This window comes from Microtus oregoni, unplaced genomic scaffold (assembly GCF_018167655.1).
Source record: "Microtus oregoni isolate MIOR12 unplaced genomic scaffold, Mior012 000121F_000, whole genome shotgun sequence".
In the NCBI taxonomy this organism is placed as follows: domain Eukaryota; kingdom Metazoa; phylum Chordata; class Mammalia; order Rodentia; family Cricetidae; genus Microtus; species Microtus oregoni.
The window spans coordinates 820,747-836,151 of NW_024544750.1; the positions used below are offsets into that span (position 1 = coordinate 820,747).

Sequence of the window (15,405 nt, forward strand, 5' to 3'; positions counted from 1 at the left end):
AAGTCTGAGCAATGCCTGTATTCTTTTCAGTCTAAGGACTGAACATGTACATGGGTTGGCTCTATTCCTTCAACTACAGATACGAAGTTCATTCACTCTTTCCCAAAGTTCTGATTACTTATCTAGATGGAAAACGTTTCTCCTAGACACCTAAATTGGCCCTTTCCTACAAGGCAGCCAGTAACAAAGGGCACTTACAAAAAAAAAAAAAAAAGATTTGAAACTTTAAAAAAAAAAGAGGTTGAAAAATGGAAAGGACTTCTCTTTACAGCTTGGAAGTACCAGGGAGATGGTGGGTTATAAACAAGAGGGTTCCTGTAGCTGCTGATGTCTGTGGCAGCACAGGAGGCAGAGATGAGTCACCTCTAATCCACTCCTGAATGTAATGACAATCAATTTAAACACAGGAACTGGGAAAGTGGAAATCGTCATCATAGGCCTTGGAAGTTTCTATTTCTGGAGCACAGGTTCAATAACTCTGAATCAGTGTTCTGAAGGCGGGGAAAGTACTTGCTTGTATTGGTGGGAGCTGCTGGAGGTTCAGAAATGGGCTGCGTGACTACTAGCGACATAAAGAGACTATATACGCAGGATGGACTGGCATATAGGAAAATTACCTGATAATCTTTTGTTATGCATGTTAAGCCCCCCCAGGCACAATATAATTGTACACTCTGGTCACCACAGGTACTTGTGATGAGAAGGGGGAGGGACACAAAGCTCACAAGTCCTGCTTCCTTAATGACCACCCAACTTTCTTTCTTTCCTTCTTCCTTCCTTCTTTCCTTCCTTTCTTTTTTGTTTTCAAGACAGGGTTTCTCTGTGTAGCCCTGGCTGTCCTGGAACTCACTTTGTAGACTAGACTGGCCTGAACTCAGAGATCTGCCTGCCTCTGCCTCCAGAGTGCTGAGATTAAAGGTGTGCACCACCACCACCCAGCTTGTAAAGCTCTTTTTATTTTAATCAAACAACCAACCCTCTCTCTTTTATTTTATTTTTTAATATTTTATTTATTTATTTATTTATTCTGTATGCAATATTCTGTCTGTGTGTATGCCGGCAGGCCAGAAGAGGGCACCAGACCCCATTACAGATGGTTGTGAGACACCATGTGGTTGCTGGGAATTGAACTCAGGACCTTTGGAAGAGCAGGCAATGTTCTTAACCGCTCTCCAGCCCCAAGCTCTTTTTAACAACACTTTCAAAATATTTTTTGCTTCTCACAAAATAAATAAACACTGAGGGGAAATCTGTAAACTTGTTGTTTGTTCTTTTTAGGATCCATCATCCCAGCAGCCTTGGCAAGAGCCACTTTTAATTTGTCCCTCCAACTTCCGGCCTCCATCTCCTTAACAGAAGGAGATCTCCCCTCCCCCCTTCTACTTTTCTTCTAATGCTTCTCTGCAATACAAAAGTTTCAGATGAGACTTCTTCCTACGAGCCTACGCAGGACTAGCAATGTATTCAGATGTCTTTGGACTTTAAAACTGTCCTAATAGCCTCCTTTACCTATTTACTTCCCCCCAAAAGGCCTGGACAAGAAAACCTAGCATTTGATTCCATACCCTCAGAACTCTTGGGGGATTCTCTATAGGAAATACAAAAACAGCACACAGTCTTCATCAAGTCTTATTCATGGGTATGTCTGAATATAACACAGCAAGAATTAGGAGGGCTTCATGTACTTAGAGAAAACCATTGTTTGAGACCGTCTGACTTCCTTTGTTGCTGCACAATACTATATAGTACCCTCTGTCACACTTTTTTAGGCAGAGTTTCAAAAAAGAAAATAAGCTACTTGTTCCACGTTGAAGAAATACAATGAGAAGATAAACTGAACACCAAACCCATGGTTTCTGGTTTAAAATATTTTTATTATTAAAAAAGTACAGTAATCAGACAGAACAAGGTTGCTTAGTATTCAAGCACACACCCTGCCTGGAAGCTGCAGTAGGAGGTGCCTACTGAGCTACAACAGAGTAACCTCTGGGTGGCCATGCTTACTGAGACAATTCTCGAGAATCTTCAGGTACACAACAGACTTGGATATGAGAGAGTGCTCAACATCATACCTCTGAACAGGAACAAGTATAAAATAGAGTGAAAATAGGTGCTGCTCGAAAGCACTAAGATAAGGAGGCACAAACAGAAGAGTTATAGAGACTAATACATAATATACTGTTTTATAATTTCTTTAAATAATGACAAAACTCCAATAAATCCCTTCACTGCAGGCTCCTTTCCCCACCACAAAAGTCAGTTTCTGGTACTGCTCTCCTGCTGTGACCTCCTGTCAAAACCAGGGTTGAACATCACTAGGGACTGTCTTCCCTTTTGATTCAGGAACACAATGAAAACAGCACTGTATACAACGTAGTTATAAAAGTAACATCCAACACGGCTATTTGTACTGACCCTAGGAAACATCTACTGGAAGGGAAGGAGAATTTGTTAACAAAATAGTTATCTCTTCCCTTGTCCCCAACCCACCACCAGAAAAAAAGAAATGGAAAGTATTCCCCAGTGTTTGAAAACCACCTACATAATTTCCATTCTCTTCCGTCCACTCCCAACCCAACCGTCCCACCCCACTCCCCTCCTAGCTTTACTGTTCAATGTACAGTACACGCAGAAAGAGAAAGCTGAACTGATGAAACGGAACTGACCAAAGACTGAAAAGCTTTGAGAAATTGTCTTTGTGCTTCTGACAAAGTTATATGTAATGCAGTCCAACCAGAGTAAGAAAGGGAGAAAAATATCATTTCAAAACTATGTATTTTGCCTCTTATTATTTTAGGTCCTAATATGCTTCAAGTCTGGAAACAGTTGACAATCCCATAGTTACAGGATGTAAGGAAAGTGAGGGTAACAGAACAAACAATATTACTTCCAGTGGCGCTTTTCACTGATCTTTCTTATTGATTTAAATTTCTCTGTTTACTGATGAGGGCTATTCTTCTTTCCCTAGGGTAAATATAGGATACTCTAATTAGCATCATAGTAATGATTATAATACTTTCTTGCTCATTTAGAGATCACGCATCATATTTTTAAACATCTATTAATAAGAAGCCTCACAACATTCCTGTGAGGTAGATATGTGGATCCCCATTTTTAGATGGGTTAATAGAGGCACAGAGAGGTGATGTGACTTGCCTAAAAACTTGGGAAAATACAGAAGAGAGGCAAATCAGGGGACCACCCAGTTGTCAGAGATCCATTTTAGTAAGAAAAAGACAGTGCTAAGTGTTTCTTTAAACTGGGCCCATGCAGTTGCCTTCCCACTCACACACAACGGAAGATCAACAAGCTTCCTTGACTTATTCCAGGTTAGGTCAATCACCAATGGTTTTTGCTTCATGTATGAGAAAGCATTTAGGGGCTAGAATAGAATTGAGGATACAGATAACTTTAATTCAAGAATCTTGTAGACCATTCCGGTTCAAGGAGTTGTGAAGTTCTAAAAATGTTACTACCATAAGCACCGGGTTCTAGTTGGTTGATTTTTTCTCATGGGTATAAGGAATAACACTTAGGTCTCTGTTCATATGTATATAAACTAGACTTCAACAATTACAGAAGGTGGATCTATGGTTCTCACTGTTAGCATGGAAGGCTATGGAGATAACTAAGGATTATAGACAATGGTATGAATTCATATACAGATAATAAAGAAGATCACATGTGGAAATGTTTATAGACACGTGCATATATATAGCATAATATATATGCATATATTTCTATTGGCTGAAAAGCCTTGAAGAAATAATATCCCCAACATAGCAAACACATATAGTGCACAGACCTTGGTTTCTGATACAATTCTTCAGTAAAAGGAATTAGAACTCATTGACGAAATGTCTGATTATGAAAGTGCCCTCTACAAAACAAAAGCAAGATGAACCTGGAACATCTTATGACACTAAACCTCAAGCACATGCTGAAAAACAAATGATGGGGTAGGTAAAAAAGACTTAGGAATTAATTGAGCTCCTAACAGTCAAAGCTACAATTTGGGCAACAAAATACAAGTAGCATTGGATTATAAAATAAACTATAAAATAAATATCAATGAGTCCATGTTGGCATAAATAATTATGAAAATAAATAAATGGGAAGGAGGTAAAGCTCCCATGCAGAAGAATTCCAAAGAATTTATGCATTGCTCTCAAGAACATGGTTCATAACTCACCATTTCCACATGTGTGGGCTGCACATAGTAACTTCCTTCCAAACAGTATAGCATAATAGGAGAAGGGGTCTATGTGAGAAATTTCACATATACTATCCCAGCCATGTGACTGAAGATAACATGAAGAATGATAAGCTACAGAAATATGATGTTATGAAAATAGTAACTCACTTGTGTGCTTGTTCAGGCCCAAATCCACTAACCTAGTCTTTTCATGAGAAAAATAGCAAGTAAATTCCAACTGAAGAACATGCTCCCAAGGTCCTTGCAAGCAAGGAGACGCTGTCACAACTAAAGGAGCTGTGACGATTAATATAATGCAGTATTCTGAAGGAGATACTAAAACAGGAAAAGGACAACAGATGAAAACTAAGGGCGTCTGAACACAGCACTGACTGCAGTTAACATTAACGTATCAGTATTGTTCCACTAACTGTAACAAGTGTACCATACTAATGTACAATGTGCAGTGAACAGGAACTCTGCTCTACCTTCACATTTTTTTTATGAAAACCTAAGAGTTCCAACATGGAAAATTTATTTAAAAAGAAATTCTTTTTATAGACATTTGTGTTCTGCACATAAGGAACCCCACTAATTCATCAAACCAATTTATATTTTCTATATTTTACAATGGCAATTATCAATAGTTATATTCAGCTGCCAAAATGTCTACAGGAGGAATTCCACTGTAATAAATTCCTGAATATTATCATCCCATTGAGATTTCCATATCTCAATGTAGGCAAATGTCATACTAACAGTGCTTTGCTGTTGTAAGCCCGTTAAACTTAGTTGAAGCTCAGATGTTAACCAAAAGAGACGCATTTCATTTTCTTTCTGCTCTACCATCTAGCAAACGTGCATGTGCTTTTGGTGCAGTAACTCTACACTGTACTGTGTTTGAATCTCTTTACTCTGTGAAAATTTCTTAATTATGACACATTTTTAAAGAATATGTTTGTAACTAGAAAGATTTTACCATTTTTGGAAAAAAGGGCAACAAGAACAGGGTTTAAATTGTTTCGTGACTAAAGACAACGAACCAAGCATTTGCACAGTCTATTATCACTCTGCAGAAATATATTTGAATAAAGGCTCAGAGATGCTAGGAACATCAACACTTAGGATCCTAATTTGATCACCCTTATGAGTACTATAATTTGATAGTGCTCATTTGTAAATATATGTCTCAATGTTAATATTGTAACTATATGTCTCAATATCCTGAAGTCTAAGGGGCACATGCCAATTCTGAACTCTGGAAAACAAATCTTAGGATCTAAAGTGGGAAAAAGGTAGGTAACCCTTCGGACTCTGTTCTATAATATTGCACCAACTACTCAATTATAAGCTTAAGCCCATGCATGGTAGTAATATACATTTATCAATCTGTCATACAATGTGGTCCCCATTAATAGACTGACCCTAGATATTTATTAGTGCTTTAGTAATTAGTATACATACAGCTTGAAACTTGCATACCCCAAGTCAGGAAAAATCCTATATGAAGATAATGATAATAGGAAAACCTATATGTCATCTTGAAAAACACAAGTAGGTCTTAACTTATGGAGAATTTATGGCCTGGAAACAACAAGGTAAATAAAAAACAAAACAAAACCATCAAAATGTGAGACTAGAACCACTGTGTGCATGGCGTTAACGGCAATGGCCATAAGCACATTCTACCTACTTTGTCCTCAACTATAGATAAATTTTGAGGATAACATATAAAATTGGACAAATATTGCAACCAATCACATAATTATTTTCTTTAATTTGGTTTACTAGTGTGATCCCTGGGAGGAGTGTACAGGTCTGTAAGGCCTCAAGGAACTATCTGGAGAAAGAATTGAACCCGTATTTGCCTCATCTGGATAGAAGTAGACAGGACCCCTTCTAGATGGTAGAGTTCTAGGATTTAGATAGAAAGGACAGCCACAGGAGGTAGTAACCTAAAGTGTTCACGCTAGAACTTTCGAATATCTGCCAAGAAAAAAAGGTTTAGTACGAAGACAACCTTTAGGCAAGAGGCTGCGTCCAATTCTACTGACACAGAGCCCCTCCCCTGTTTCCCAGGAGATGGGATATGCCACATGGAGGTAGATCTGAGGTCCAGGGCCAGGAACAGAGGGTTTTCTGCCCCAGAGAATATTAGGAACAGTCTGATTGGGCAACCAAATGTATATTATGCATCCTGCTGTTATGCCTAAAATAAATTGGCTTGGGGATTGATAGCAGTTCATATGTCAGTGTCAGAAAAACAATCTTTTCTATCTCACAAAAAAACAGAAGAAGGAAAGCCAAAAAAAAAAAAAATGGCACGAAGTAAACAAAATTCCTTTAGTGCAACCCCTCACCTCTGTATAACATGCTCAGTGTGCAATTTCTCTCAGGTAATCAGACTAATGGTTGCTTCATGTAAACAAAAGAATCAACAGTACAATGTAACCCATCGAGAGCGCCTTTGCAACAGGCTGCCCTTTGAATGAGGTTTGGGATTAACAGCAGTGCTAACACCTTATCCAAATAATTGCTCACAGGGTCCTCCCAGGTTTGCTTTTTCCTGTCACAGCCCAACACCCTTTCCTAAGATACTTCTCCCTATTGATCTGTCTTTCTGTGCTTTGAATATTTGTCCAAACTTAATCTAAAAAGAATGTAATTGTGCCATAAAACCTTTTATAATAATTATAAAGGAGCATGAGGAGGAAGAGGAGGTCAAAAAAAAATCCCTTCATTTCTTTGATGGACTTCAAAAAGGAGGGCTGGTATTGTCTGTAAACCAAACTGGTAAGAACAAGTAAAACTGGATCTACAAAACCTTTGGGGTTAGAATGAGACTCTGTATTTCAGACTCAATTCTCTGTAAATCTGACCAATCAACACCCTTATGCCCCTTGTACCTATGACTTTGAAAAAAAAAAACCCTCATTTTAGGACATCACCAAGTGACTTTAAGTACTGGTTACAATATATATATATATATATATGGATAAAAGTTTTATAAAACAAGAGAAAAGAGGGGAGCAGCGGAAATTTGTTCACAGCCTTGAGTTTGATTCCTGTTTTGTTTGTTATTGTAGGAAAAATGTCTATAACATAGCATAAGGGATCAGGGAGGGCAACCATGGGCGCCACACTAGAATTCAACCCAGGAAGAGGTTGACAAAACTGAAGTCTGGACAGTGGAGAGGTGAAAGCGGACTATGAAGAGCCACATGGAGACCAGCTTACTGTTTCTCCAGTCTCATCAACCTGGCTCAGTAGGCTGTTCTAACCCCAATCACAGGGGCAAGTTGTAGTCAAAAGAGGCAAACACAGTCTCGACCTCAGCACACACTCAGGAGACCAGTGCAGCACGTCTGTTGTGGCCTGGGATATTCACATGGTGTCATGGCGCCGGCGGTGTAGGGACAAGTGGTCAGATCGAGAAAAACTGCGATTGCAGTCTGTGCACCTGAACGGCTTGATGCCCGTGTGCTTACGGAAATGGCGAGTGAGCTCATCCGAGCGAGCAAACTTCCAGGAGCAGCCGTCCCAGGTGCATTTGTAAGGCTTCTCTCCTGCAGGGGGAATACGGCAAAATTAAGGTAATCAGCAAATGACTTGCTACCACAAACACAGCAGAATGCATGAGTTATATTTATATCAAAGCTCGAGTCCAAAAGTAAGACAATCACAGTAAAGGGGTACACTCATTCACCTTTTTAATTAGTTAGCTTAACAAATAAACATCATATTGCTTGTCTTCTACAAGTTTCAAAATACGCAGACACTGTGGACTGGTTAAATCTAGCTGATTAGCATATGCATTATTTCACACACTGCCTTTTGTAGTGAGGATACCTAAAAATCTACTCAACTACACAGTGCTGTTTGCAGAAGGTCTAAACTTAGGTTGAGACAGTAAAGTGGAGAGAAACAGTCTTTGAATCCTGCTTCTACCACACTAACCTACAGTACACAGTCACTTTGCCCTGGCCAAGTGCATTTTCTCAAATCTAAACAGAAGCAGAAATATCCCACAAGGTTGTTCAAAACATTTTAAAAGGTAGGCAGTGGAGGCTAGACATAGGAAAGCCTGCCGGCACTCCTAGCACTCAAGAGGGAGAGGCAGGAGGAACAAGATTACAAGTTTGAGGCCAGGCTAGTCTACATAGTGAGTTCCAGGCTATGCAAGGATACATAGTGAGATACTCTCTCAAAAAGAAGTAAAAAGAAAAAAATTAGATTGCTAGTACAAACTGTATTCCCCTAGCTGTGACCAAATGCCTGGCAAGAAGCAAGCTATGGAAGAAAGGATTTATTCTGGGTCATGGTTTGCAGGCATGCAGTTCTTTAAGGCAAAGTAGACATGGTGGCAGGAGGCTCCATCATGTCAGGTGCTCGGTTCAGTGTGTACTCACATCTCTGCAGATCAGGAAGCAGAAAGAGGAAAGTCGGGCTGGGCTGTAAGCCTGCCTCCCAGAGATTCACTTTCTACAGCCAAGCCCCAACTGCCAAAATTCCACAACCTCCCCCAAATAGCACACACAAGCAGCTGGGGGCCAAGTTTTCAAACACAGGAGCCTGTAGGCGGAATTTGACATGCAAACTGTAACACAAATCCAGGTGGCTGCCACTTTCTACTCGACTACTTGAGTCTAGCTATAGTCTTTCATCGGATACTTCCTAATGGCTGATCTGAAATGAATCCATCGACAACAAGAGCACGTGATTCAATGGTAAGAGCACTCAGATGAAGCTTGCTTGCTCCTCTGTCCGGTCATAAACTCCTCCATGGAGAGGAATGGGGAGAGCTATCAAGCTCCATGCTCTGAATCTTACGGTTAAAACTGGATTATATATGGGACATGTATGACCAGGAGAGGAAAAAAAAAATGGAAAAAAGTAGTACAGGAAGAACTACCAAAGCACAATCCCATTATATGCATGGGTCATATACCACACACTTATACACTCAGGGTAAAGGAAACATCGACACATTGAAACAGAAATTATAGGAAAAGTATCAACAATGGGAAAAGTGAAGATGAAGGATGGCAGGAGACTTTTTTTTTTTACAACTTTTTGTACTGTTTGAATACTTTAAAATCAGGATGTAGACATATATAACATATATGATAGACATCATATATATTATAACAAAAAAATAAGCCAGGACTGGTAGTGAACATCTGCAATCCTAGTACTAAAGAAAGTGAGGTAGGAGGTCCAAGAATTTGAGGCTAGTCTGTGTTCCTAAGTGAGAAGGCATTGCAGAAGTTAATTAGTTGGGGCTGGAGAGATGGCTCAGTGGTTCTGAGCAGTGGCTGCTCTTACAAAGGATCTAGGCTCAATTCTCTGCACCCATATGGTAACTCACTACCATCAGTAACTCCAGTTCCAGGGGATCTGATGCCTCTATGCCTCTTTCTAGCCTCTGTGGCACCGGGCACACATGTGGTACACAGGCATACAGGGGAAACACCCATACACATACAATAAACATAAATAAATCTAATTTTTTTTCAAAATATGGTTTCTCTGTGTAGCCCTGGCTGTCCTGGAATTCATACTGTAGAACAGGCTGGTCTCAAACTCAGAGAGATCCTCCTGCCTCTGCCCCCTGAGTGCTGGGATTAAAGGTGTACATCACTACCACCCAGCCAAAACTTTATTTTAATTAAAGAAAGTATGCTATGTGAACAAATACACATTAACTGTGGATAAACGCAGATCACAAATCATAGTAATATTTGTTTTTTTCCTTTATACGCTTCTTTGTTTCTCATCTACTAGAATGAGCATTATTTTATAATAAAAGACAATAAATAATGCAGACACAGAATGTATTAGGATTCTAACAGTCTTTGCTCTTCTATCCCTCTTTTCCCCATTATAAAATTTCTGAGGCATTTGCTTTGTGCTGTTTTAAAGTCTGGTGGCAATCAGATTTGCATCTTCTCTTTTGACTTACTGCTTGCCGCCTTCTAACCCTCTCGAGTGTTCACTAATTACTTAGTAGATAATGGGCGACAGAATTAAATCTGGTCTCTCTCACAGGTTTGGAGCATTACCAGGAAACTATTTGGTTGACTAAAGATGTTAGTTACTGATCATTTCAGTATTCAGAAATTGCTGCATTAGCCTTTAAGAAGAATGGCACACAGCTGAAAGCATTAAAGACTAAAGACAATCTGGGTGTAGTGGTACACACCTTTTATTTCAGAACCACAAGACTGCACAGGGAGACCTCTGAGTTCAAAGCCAGCCTGGTCTATATAGTGAGTTCTAGGCTAGGCAGTGCTACCCTGTCTATCTCTTTCACCGAACAAAAGAAGAAACTGGTAGGTTATGTAAGATTATTAACATCTAGAAAGAACAACAGGATCTCAGAGAATGTAGGAAGTGCAAATGAGGGTTTTTTTTTTACTTTTATTCAACATAGTAGTAGCCCATCTCCACACTCCACAACAGTTTTGCTATGTATAGACTTTATTGTAACTGCTCAAGGATTTCTCCTAGGAGATCCTATTTTCACTACACCCAGATGAATAATAACCAACGTGTTGAGGTAGTGCCACCGTGTGGCAATCTGAGCTCACTGCTAGAACACTCAGATTCAAAATAGTTCAGGAACAAGTCCCTTTTTCTATTTCAAGATCTTTGCCTTTTATTATGGTTAATGAAGCTTTTGTTCAAGTTAAGGTCAGTGTCATCTAGACACCAAAACTTGATGAGGACACATAAAAAAAAGAAAGCAAACAAGGTACAGGACAACAGTCTTGATGAACACAGACACAAAAATCATCAATAAATTATTTTCAACTCAATTAAACAGCATATCAAAAATAAGCCATAGTTAACTTGATTAAATTCTGGTGTGCCAGGATGGATCAACATACACAAATCGATAAATGTAACATAGTACATAGATAAGATCAAAGATAAATATGCCATGATAATCTCCAAAAATGCAGGACAGGACTCTGATACAGTTCAACATATAGTCATAATATAAGCCTTGAGGAAATTAAGAATAGGAGGATCACACCCCAACATTATAAAGACTATCAGCAAGTCGATAGCCAGGATAATATAGAATGAGGACAAACCGGAAGCATTTCTTGTACAATAAAAAAACAAGGCAAAGATGTCTATAATCCATACTCCCTTTAAATACAGTGCTTGAAATTTTATGCACAGCAATAAAACAAAATGAGAGAGAGAGAGAGAGAGAGAGAGAGAGAGAGAGAGAGAGAGAGAACTGAGATGGACTTCTTCACTTGGTAAAGGTGCTTGCTGCCAAGCCTGACAACCTGAGTTTTATTTTTCTAGAATAAAAATATAGGTGATACTCAAAAGGAAGCAAAAATAAAAGCAGAACCCGATACTGAGTAGATACCGTTATGACTGTTCTGCGTCCCTTTATTGTCACTTCATTAGCTCTATGCTGTAAACAGTGAACCGGAATGGCTTCCTAAACCCTTTTCTAGCACTGCCATGACTCTGGTTCTTACAAGCTATATAATAAAATGATGTTGAAAATGTATGTGCACTGCAGTCTTTTAATTTTATTTTCTTTACCTTCCTTCCTTCCTTCCTTCCTTCCTTCCTTCCTTCTTTCCTTCCTTTCTTCCTTTCTTTTTGTTTTTTAAGACAGGATTTCTCTGTGTAATAGTTCTGCTGTCCTGGAACTCACTCTGTAGACCAGGCTGGCCTCGAACTCTCTGCCTCCTGAGTGCTGGGATTAAAGGTGTGTACTATCACTTCCTGGCTCACTTGAAATTGATATGGATGTACAAAAGACCTAAAAAGCCAAAGCAATCTTAAACAAAATGTTTATGATATTAATGCTGAAGGTATTATAAAATACACTACAGAGCAATAGTAACAACAACAACAAAAAACCAGTGCTGGTAAAAAAAAATCAGACACATAAACCAATGGAATAGAATAAAGACCCTAGAAATAAACCCACATGTCTACAGACATTAAATTCTTGACAAAAGAAAAAAATTATGTTTTGGTACAAAATAACCCCAAGAGGTTATGTGGGGCTATGTGTTGATGACTTGTCCCTAGTTGGTAATGCTAGAAGTGACTGGATTATGAGGGTTATAATCAATGCTTAATCCATTGACGCTCTTAAAACTTTACATTATTCATAAGTGATGGAAAACACAAGACAGCGCCTGCATAGAGGATGGGAGCATGAAGATATATATACTCAGAAAGCATATCTTGTTCATGGCCCTTCTTTGTTCATCTGTGTCTCTTGTACACCACCATGTGGTGAGCCGCTCTCTTCCCTGACATGTTTTCTCCACAATGTTCTGCTTCACTGGAAGCAACAGAGGCAGGTGACCACACACTAAAACTAGAAACAAAAATATAATTTTCTCTTTAAAGTTGATTTGCTCAGCCACACCTCTAATTCCAGCACTTGGGAGGCAGAGACACTTGGATCTCTATGAGTTTGAGGCCAGTCTGGTCTACAGAATGAGTTCTAGGACAGGCTCCATAGCTACTGGGAAACCCTGTCTTGAAAAACCAAAAGAAAAAAAGTTGACTTGCTTAAATATTTAGTTACAATGATGAGAAGCATCTAATGCACACATATTGGGAAAGATCATCTGTGACAATAACTGGTGCTAAGAAAACTAGATACCCACATGGGAAGCATTGAAAATATCTCCCTATTTCTCACTAAACAAAACTAAACTCACAATGGCATAGAAACTAATGTCAGACCATAATTTTGAAATTTAGAGGAAATATGTAAAATACTTCAATACTTCAAAGAGCTCAGTAAATAAACTCAAGATGGGGTGAAAAATTAAAATGCATCTGCAGAATAAAGAAATAATCAGCAAAAGACACAACCAATAACGTGAGAGAAAAATCTCTGCTAGCTACGCATAAGAGAGAAGATTAGTATCCAAAATACGCAAAGAACTCAATATAATAGCAAATGAGTAATTCACTCACTAAATGGGAAAATGATGTGGACACTCACTACTGAAAAGAAGTACAAATGTTCCAGTAAATACATGAAAATATGCTTGGTTTTCAGTCATCGCAGACACATAAAAGGAACCCGTATGCTACCCTAGCCTAGTCAGAATAGCTAGCATAATAAATAAACCAATACAGCACACTATGGTAAGAATAATATGGAAAGAAAGATTCCTGGTATACTGATGGTAGAAAAGTAAACCAGTACATAGAAAACAGTATGGAGAATCCTTAAGCAAAACTCAAAAATATGATGGGTTTGGTATTGGATACTTAGAATTCCAGCACTTGGGAGATGAAGGCAAAAGTATTAGAAATTCAAGGTCAGTCTCAGTTACATAGCAAGTTTGAGGCCAGGGGTGGCTACATGATATCCCATTTCAAAAAAAAAGTGAACAACAAAAGAAAACCAAAAGAAGCTCAACGGGGCTGGTGATGTAGCTAAGTTAGTAGAGTGCTTATACCATGCATGATGCCTTGGACCTATTGACTGCATGGCACTGCAAAACTAGGCACAGCAGCACATTCATTTGGACGGTACCAGGCTTTCTGTTTCGCTAGACTGTTCTTGGTGTTAGGATAAGAACAATAAGATGAAAACCCATAAGTGATCTTCTCTTCCTTGTAGTTTTTCTCTCTCCCTCTAGCCTCCTCTATGTATGCAGGTGTGTGCTGGAGCTGGAACAGTGGGGGGTGAGGTGGGGTGAGGGACAGACCTGTATGGATTCTGCGGTGAGCTTTCAGGTGAGAGCTTTTGGTGTACACTTTGCTGCATCCAGCAAAGTCACACTGGTGAATCCGTCTTCTCTTTAAGTCGAGAGAGTCTTCTCCCTGCATTTGGGCCATCGTTGCTGGTCTAAATAAAGGAAGAAAGATTAGACTAATTACAGTGGTGGGATTTCAGACCATTTTATCATTTATGCAAATTCAATGCTAGCTCCCTAAGAGAAGAAATAGCTGGAAGAATGTAAGCAATTCTTTCAACTAGGCCAGTCTGCTTAGGAAATGCAACTCACTGAGAAAGCACTGGAGGTGGTAATTTTTCTTTGAGTGGCTACGATGTCAAACAGTGTGAACATTTCACTTCAACATGTGCCATTATCATGCTTAACAAAATGTATTTTTCATATAACATGTTTGCTCATGAAAGAGATAGCTTGATAGAGGAAGCCATTATGGGGTTAGGGAGAAACTGGTGCTAGGGAAATTCCCAGAAATCCTCAAGGATGACCCCAGCTAAGACTCCTAGCAATAGTGGACAGGATGCCTGGGCTGGCCTTTTCCTGTAATCAGATTGATGACAACCTTAATTGTCATCATAGAGCCTTCATCCAGTAACTGATGGAAGCAGATGCAGAGATCCACAACCAAGCACCAAGCCAAGTTCCTGGAGTCCAGTGGAAGAGAGGGAGGGGAGATTACATGAGCAAGGGAGGTCAAGATCATGAATGGGAAATCTACAGAGACAGCTGACCTGAGCTTGTGGGGGCTCACACACCCTAGACCAACAGTGGGGGAGCCTGTATAGGACCAAACTAGACCCTCTACATGGAAGTGACAGTTATGTAGCTTGGTCTGTTTGAGGGGCCCATGGCAGTGGGACCAGGATCTATCTCTGGAACCCATTCCCTATGGTGGAATGATGCCTTGCTCAGTCTTGATGCAGTGGGGAGGGGCTTGGTCCTGCCTCAACTTAATGTGCCAGGCTCTGCTAACTCCACATGGGAGACCTTACCCTGTCTGAGGAGTGAATGGTAGGTGGGTTGTGGGAAAGGTGGGGGGGGAGCAGGAAGAGGAGAAGGAGGGAGAACTGTGGTTGGTAATTAAAATGAATAGAACATTTAAAACAAAAAATAAAAAAAAAATCATGGTTGCTTAATGCAAGCTAATTGCTTCCAATTCCTTTCAAGATTAGAAAGCCAGGCTATTAGAGAAAAACACTACAAAAGTACACACACTTATATAGTTCTTGGGGAAAGCAGTTAGCTTATACTTCGTTTTCCTCAATCTTTTACTGCTGTGTTCTGTTAATTCTAACTCTATACATGCGTGCGCGTGTGTGTGCACACATACACACGCGTGCACACACATACACACGCGTGCACACTTTAAATACTCATTCTTGCTGCAATCCCTGCTGACTGTGTAAGGCATTCTAACTCTATACATGCGTGCGTGTGTGTGTGCACACATACACACGCGTGCAT

General features: G+C 39.6%; 1 protein-coding gene across 2 annotated transcripts in view; it reads right to left on the reverse strand.

The window, feature by feature from the left end:
* Nucleotides 1-7,514: 7,514 nt before the first annotated feature.
* Nucleotides 7,515-15,405, reverse strand: part of Klf8 (Kruppel like factor 8) — a 153,962-nt gene continuing 146,071 nt past the window's right edge. For both annotated transcript variants that reach the window (XM_041646143.1, XM_041646142.1), the window contains exons 5-6: nt 13,915-14,054; nt 7,515-7,761 (exon numbers count right to left, since the gene is read on the reverse strand). In XM_041646143.1, coding sequence (XP_041502077.1) covers nt 7,580-7,761; nt 13,915-14,054 — 322 coding nt within the window. In that variant the 3' untranslated portion in view covers nt 7,515-7,579. The remainder of the gene's footprint in view (nt 7,762-13,914; nt 14,055-15,405) is intronic.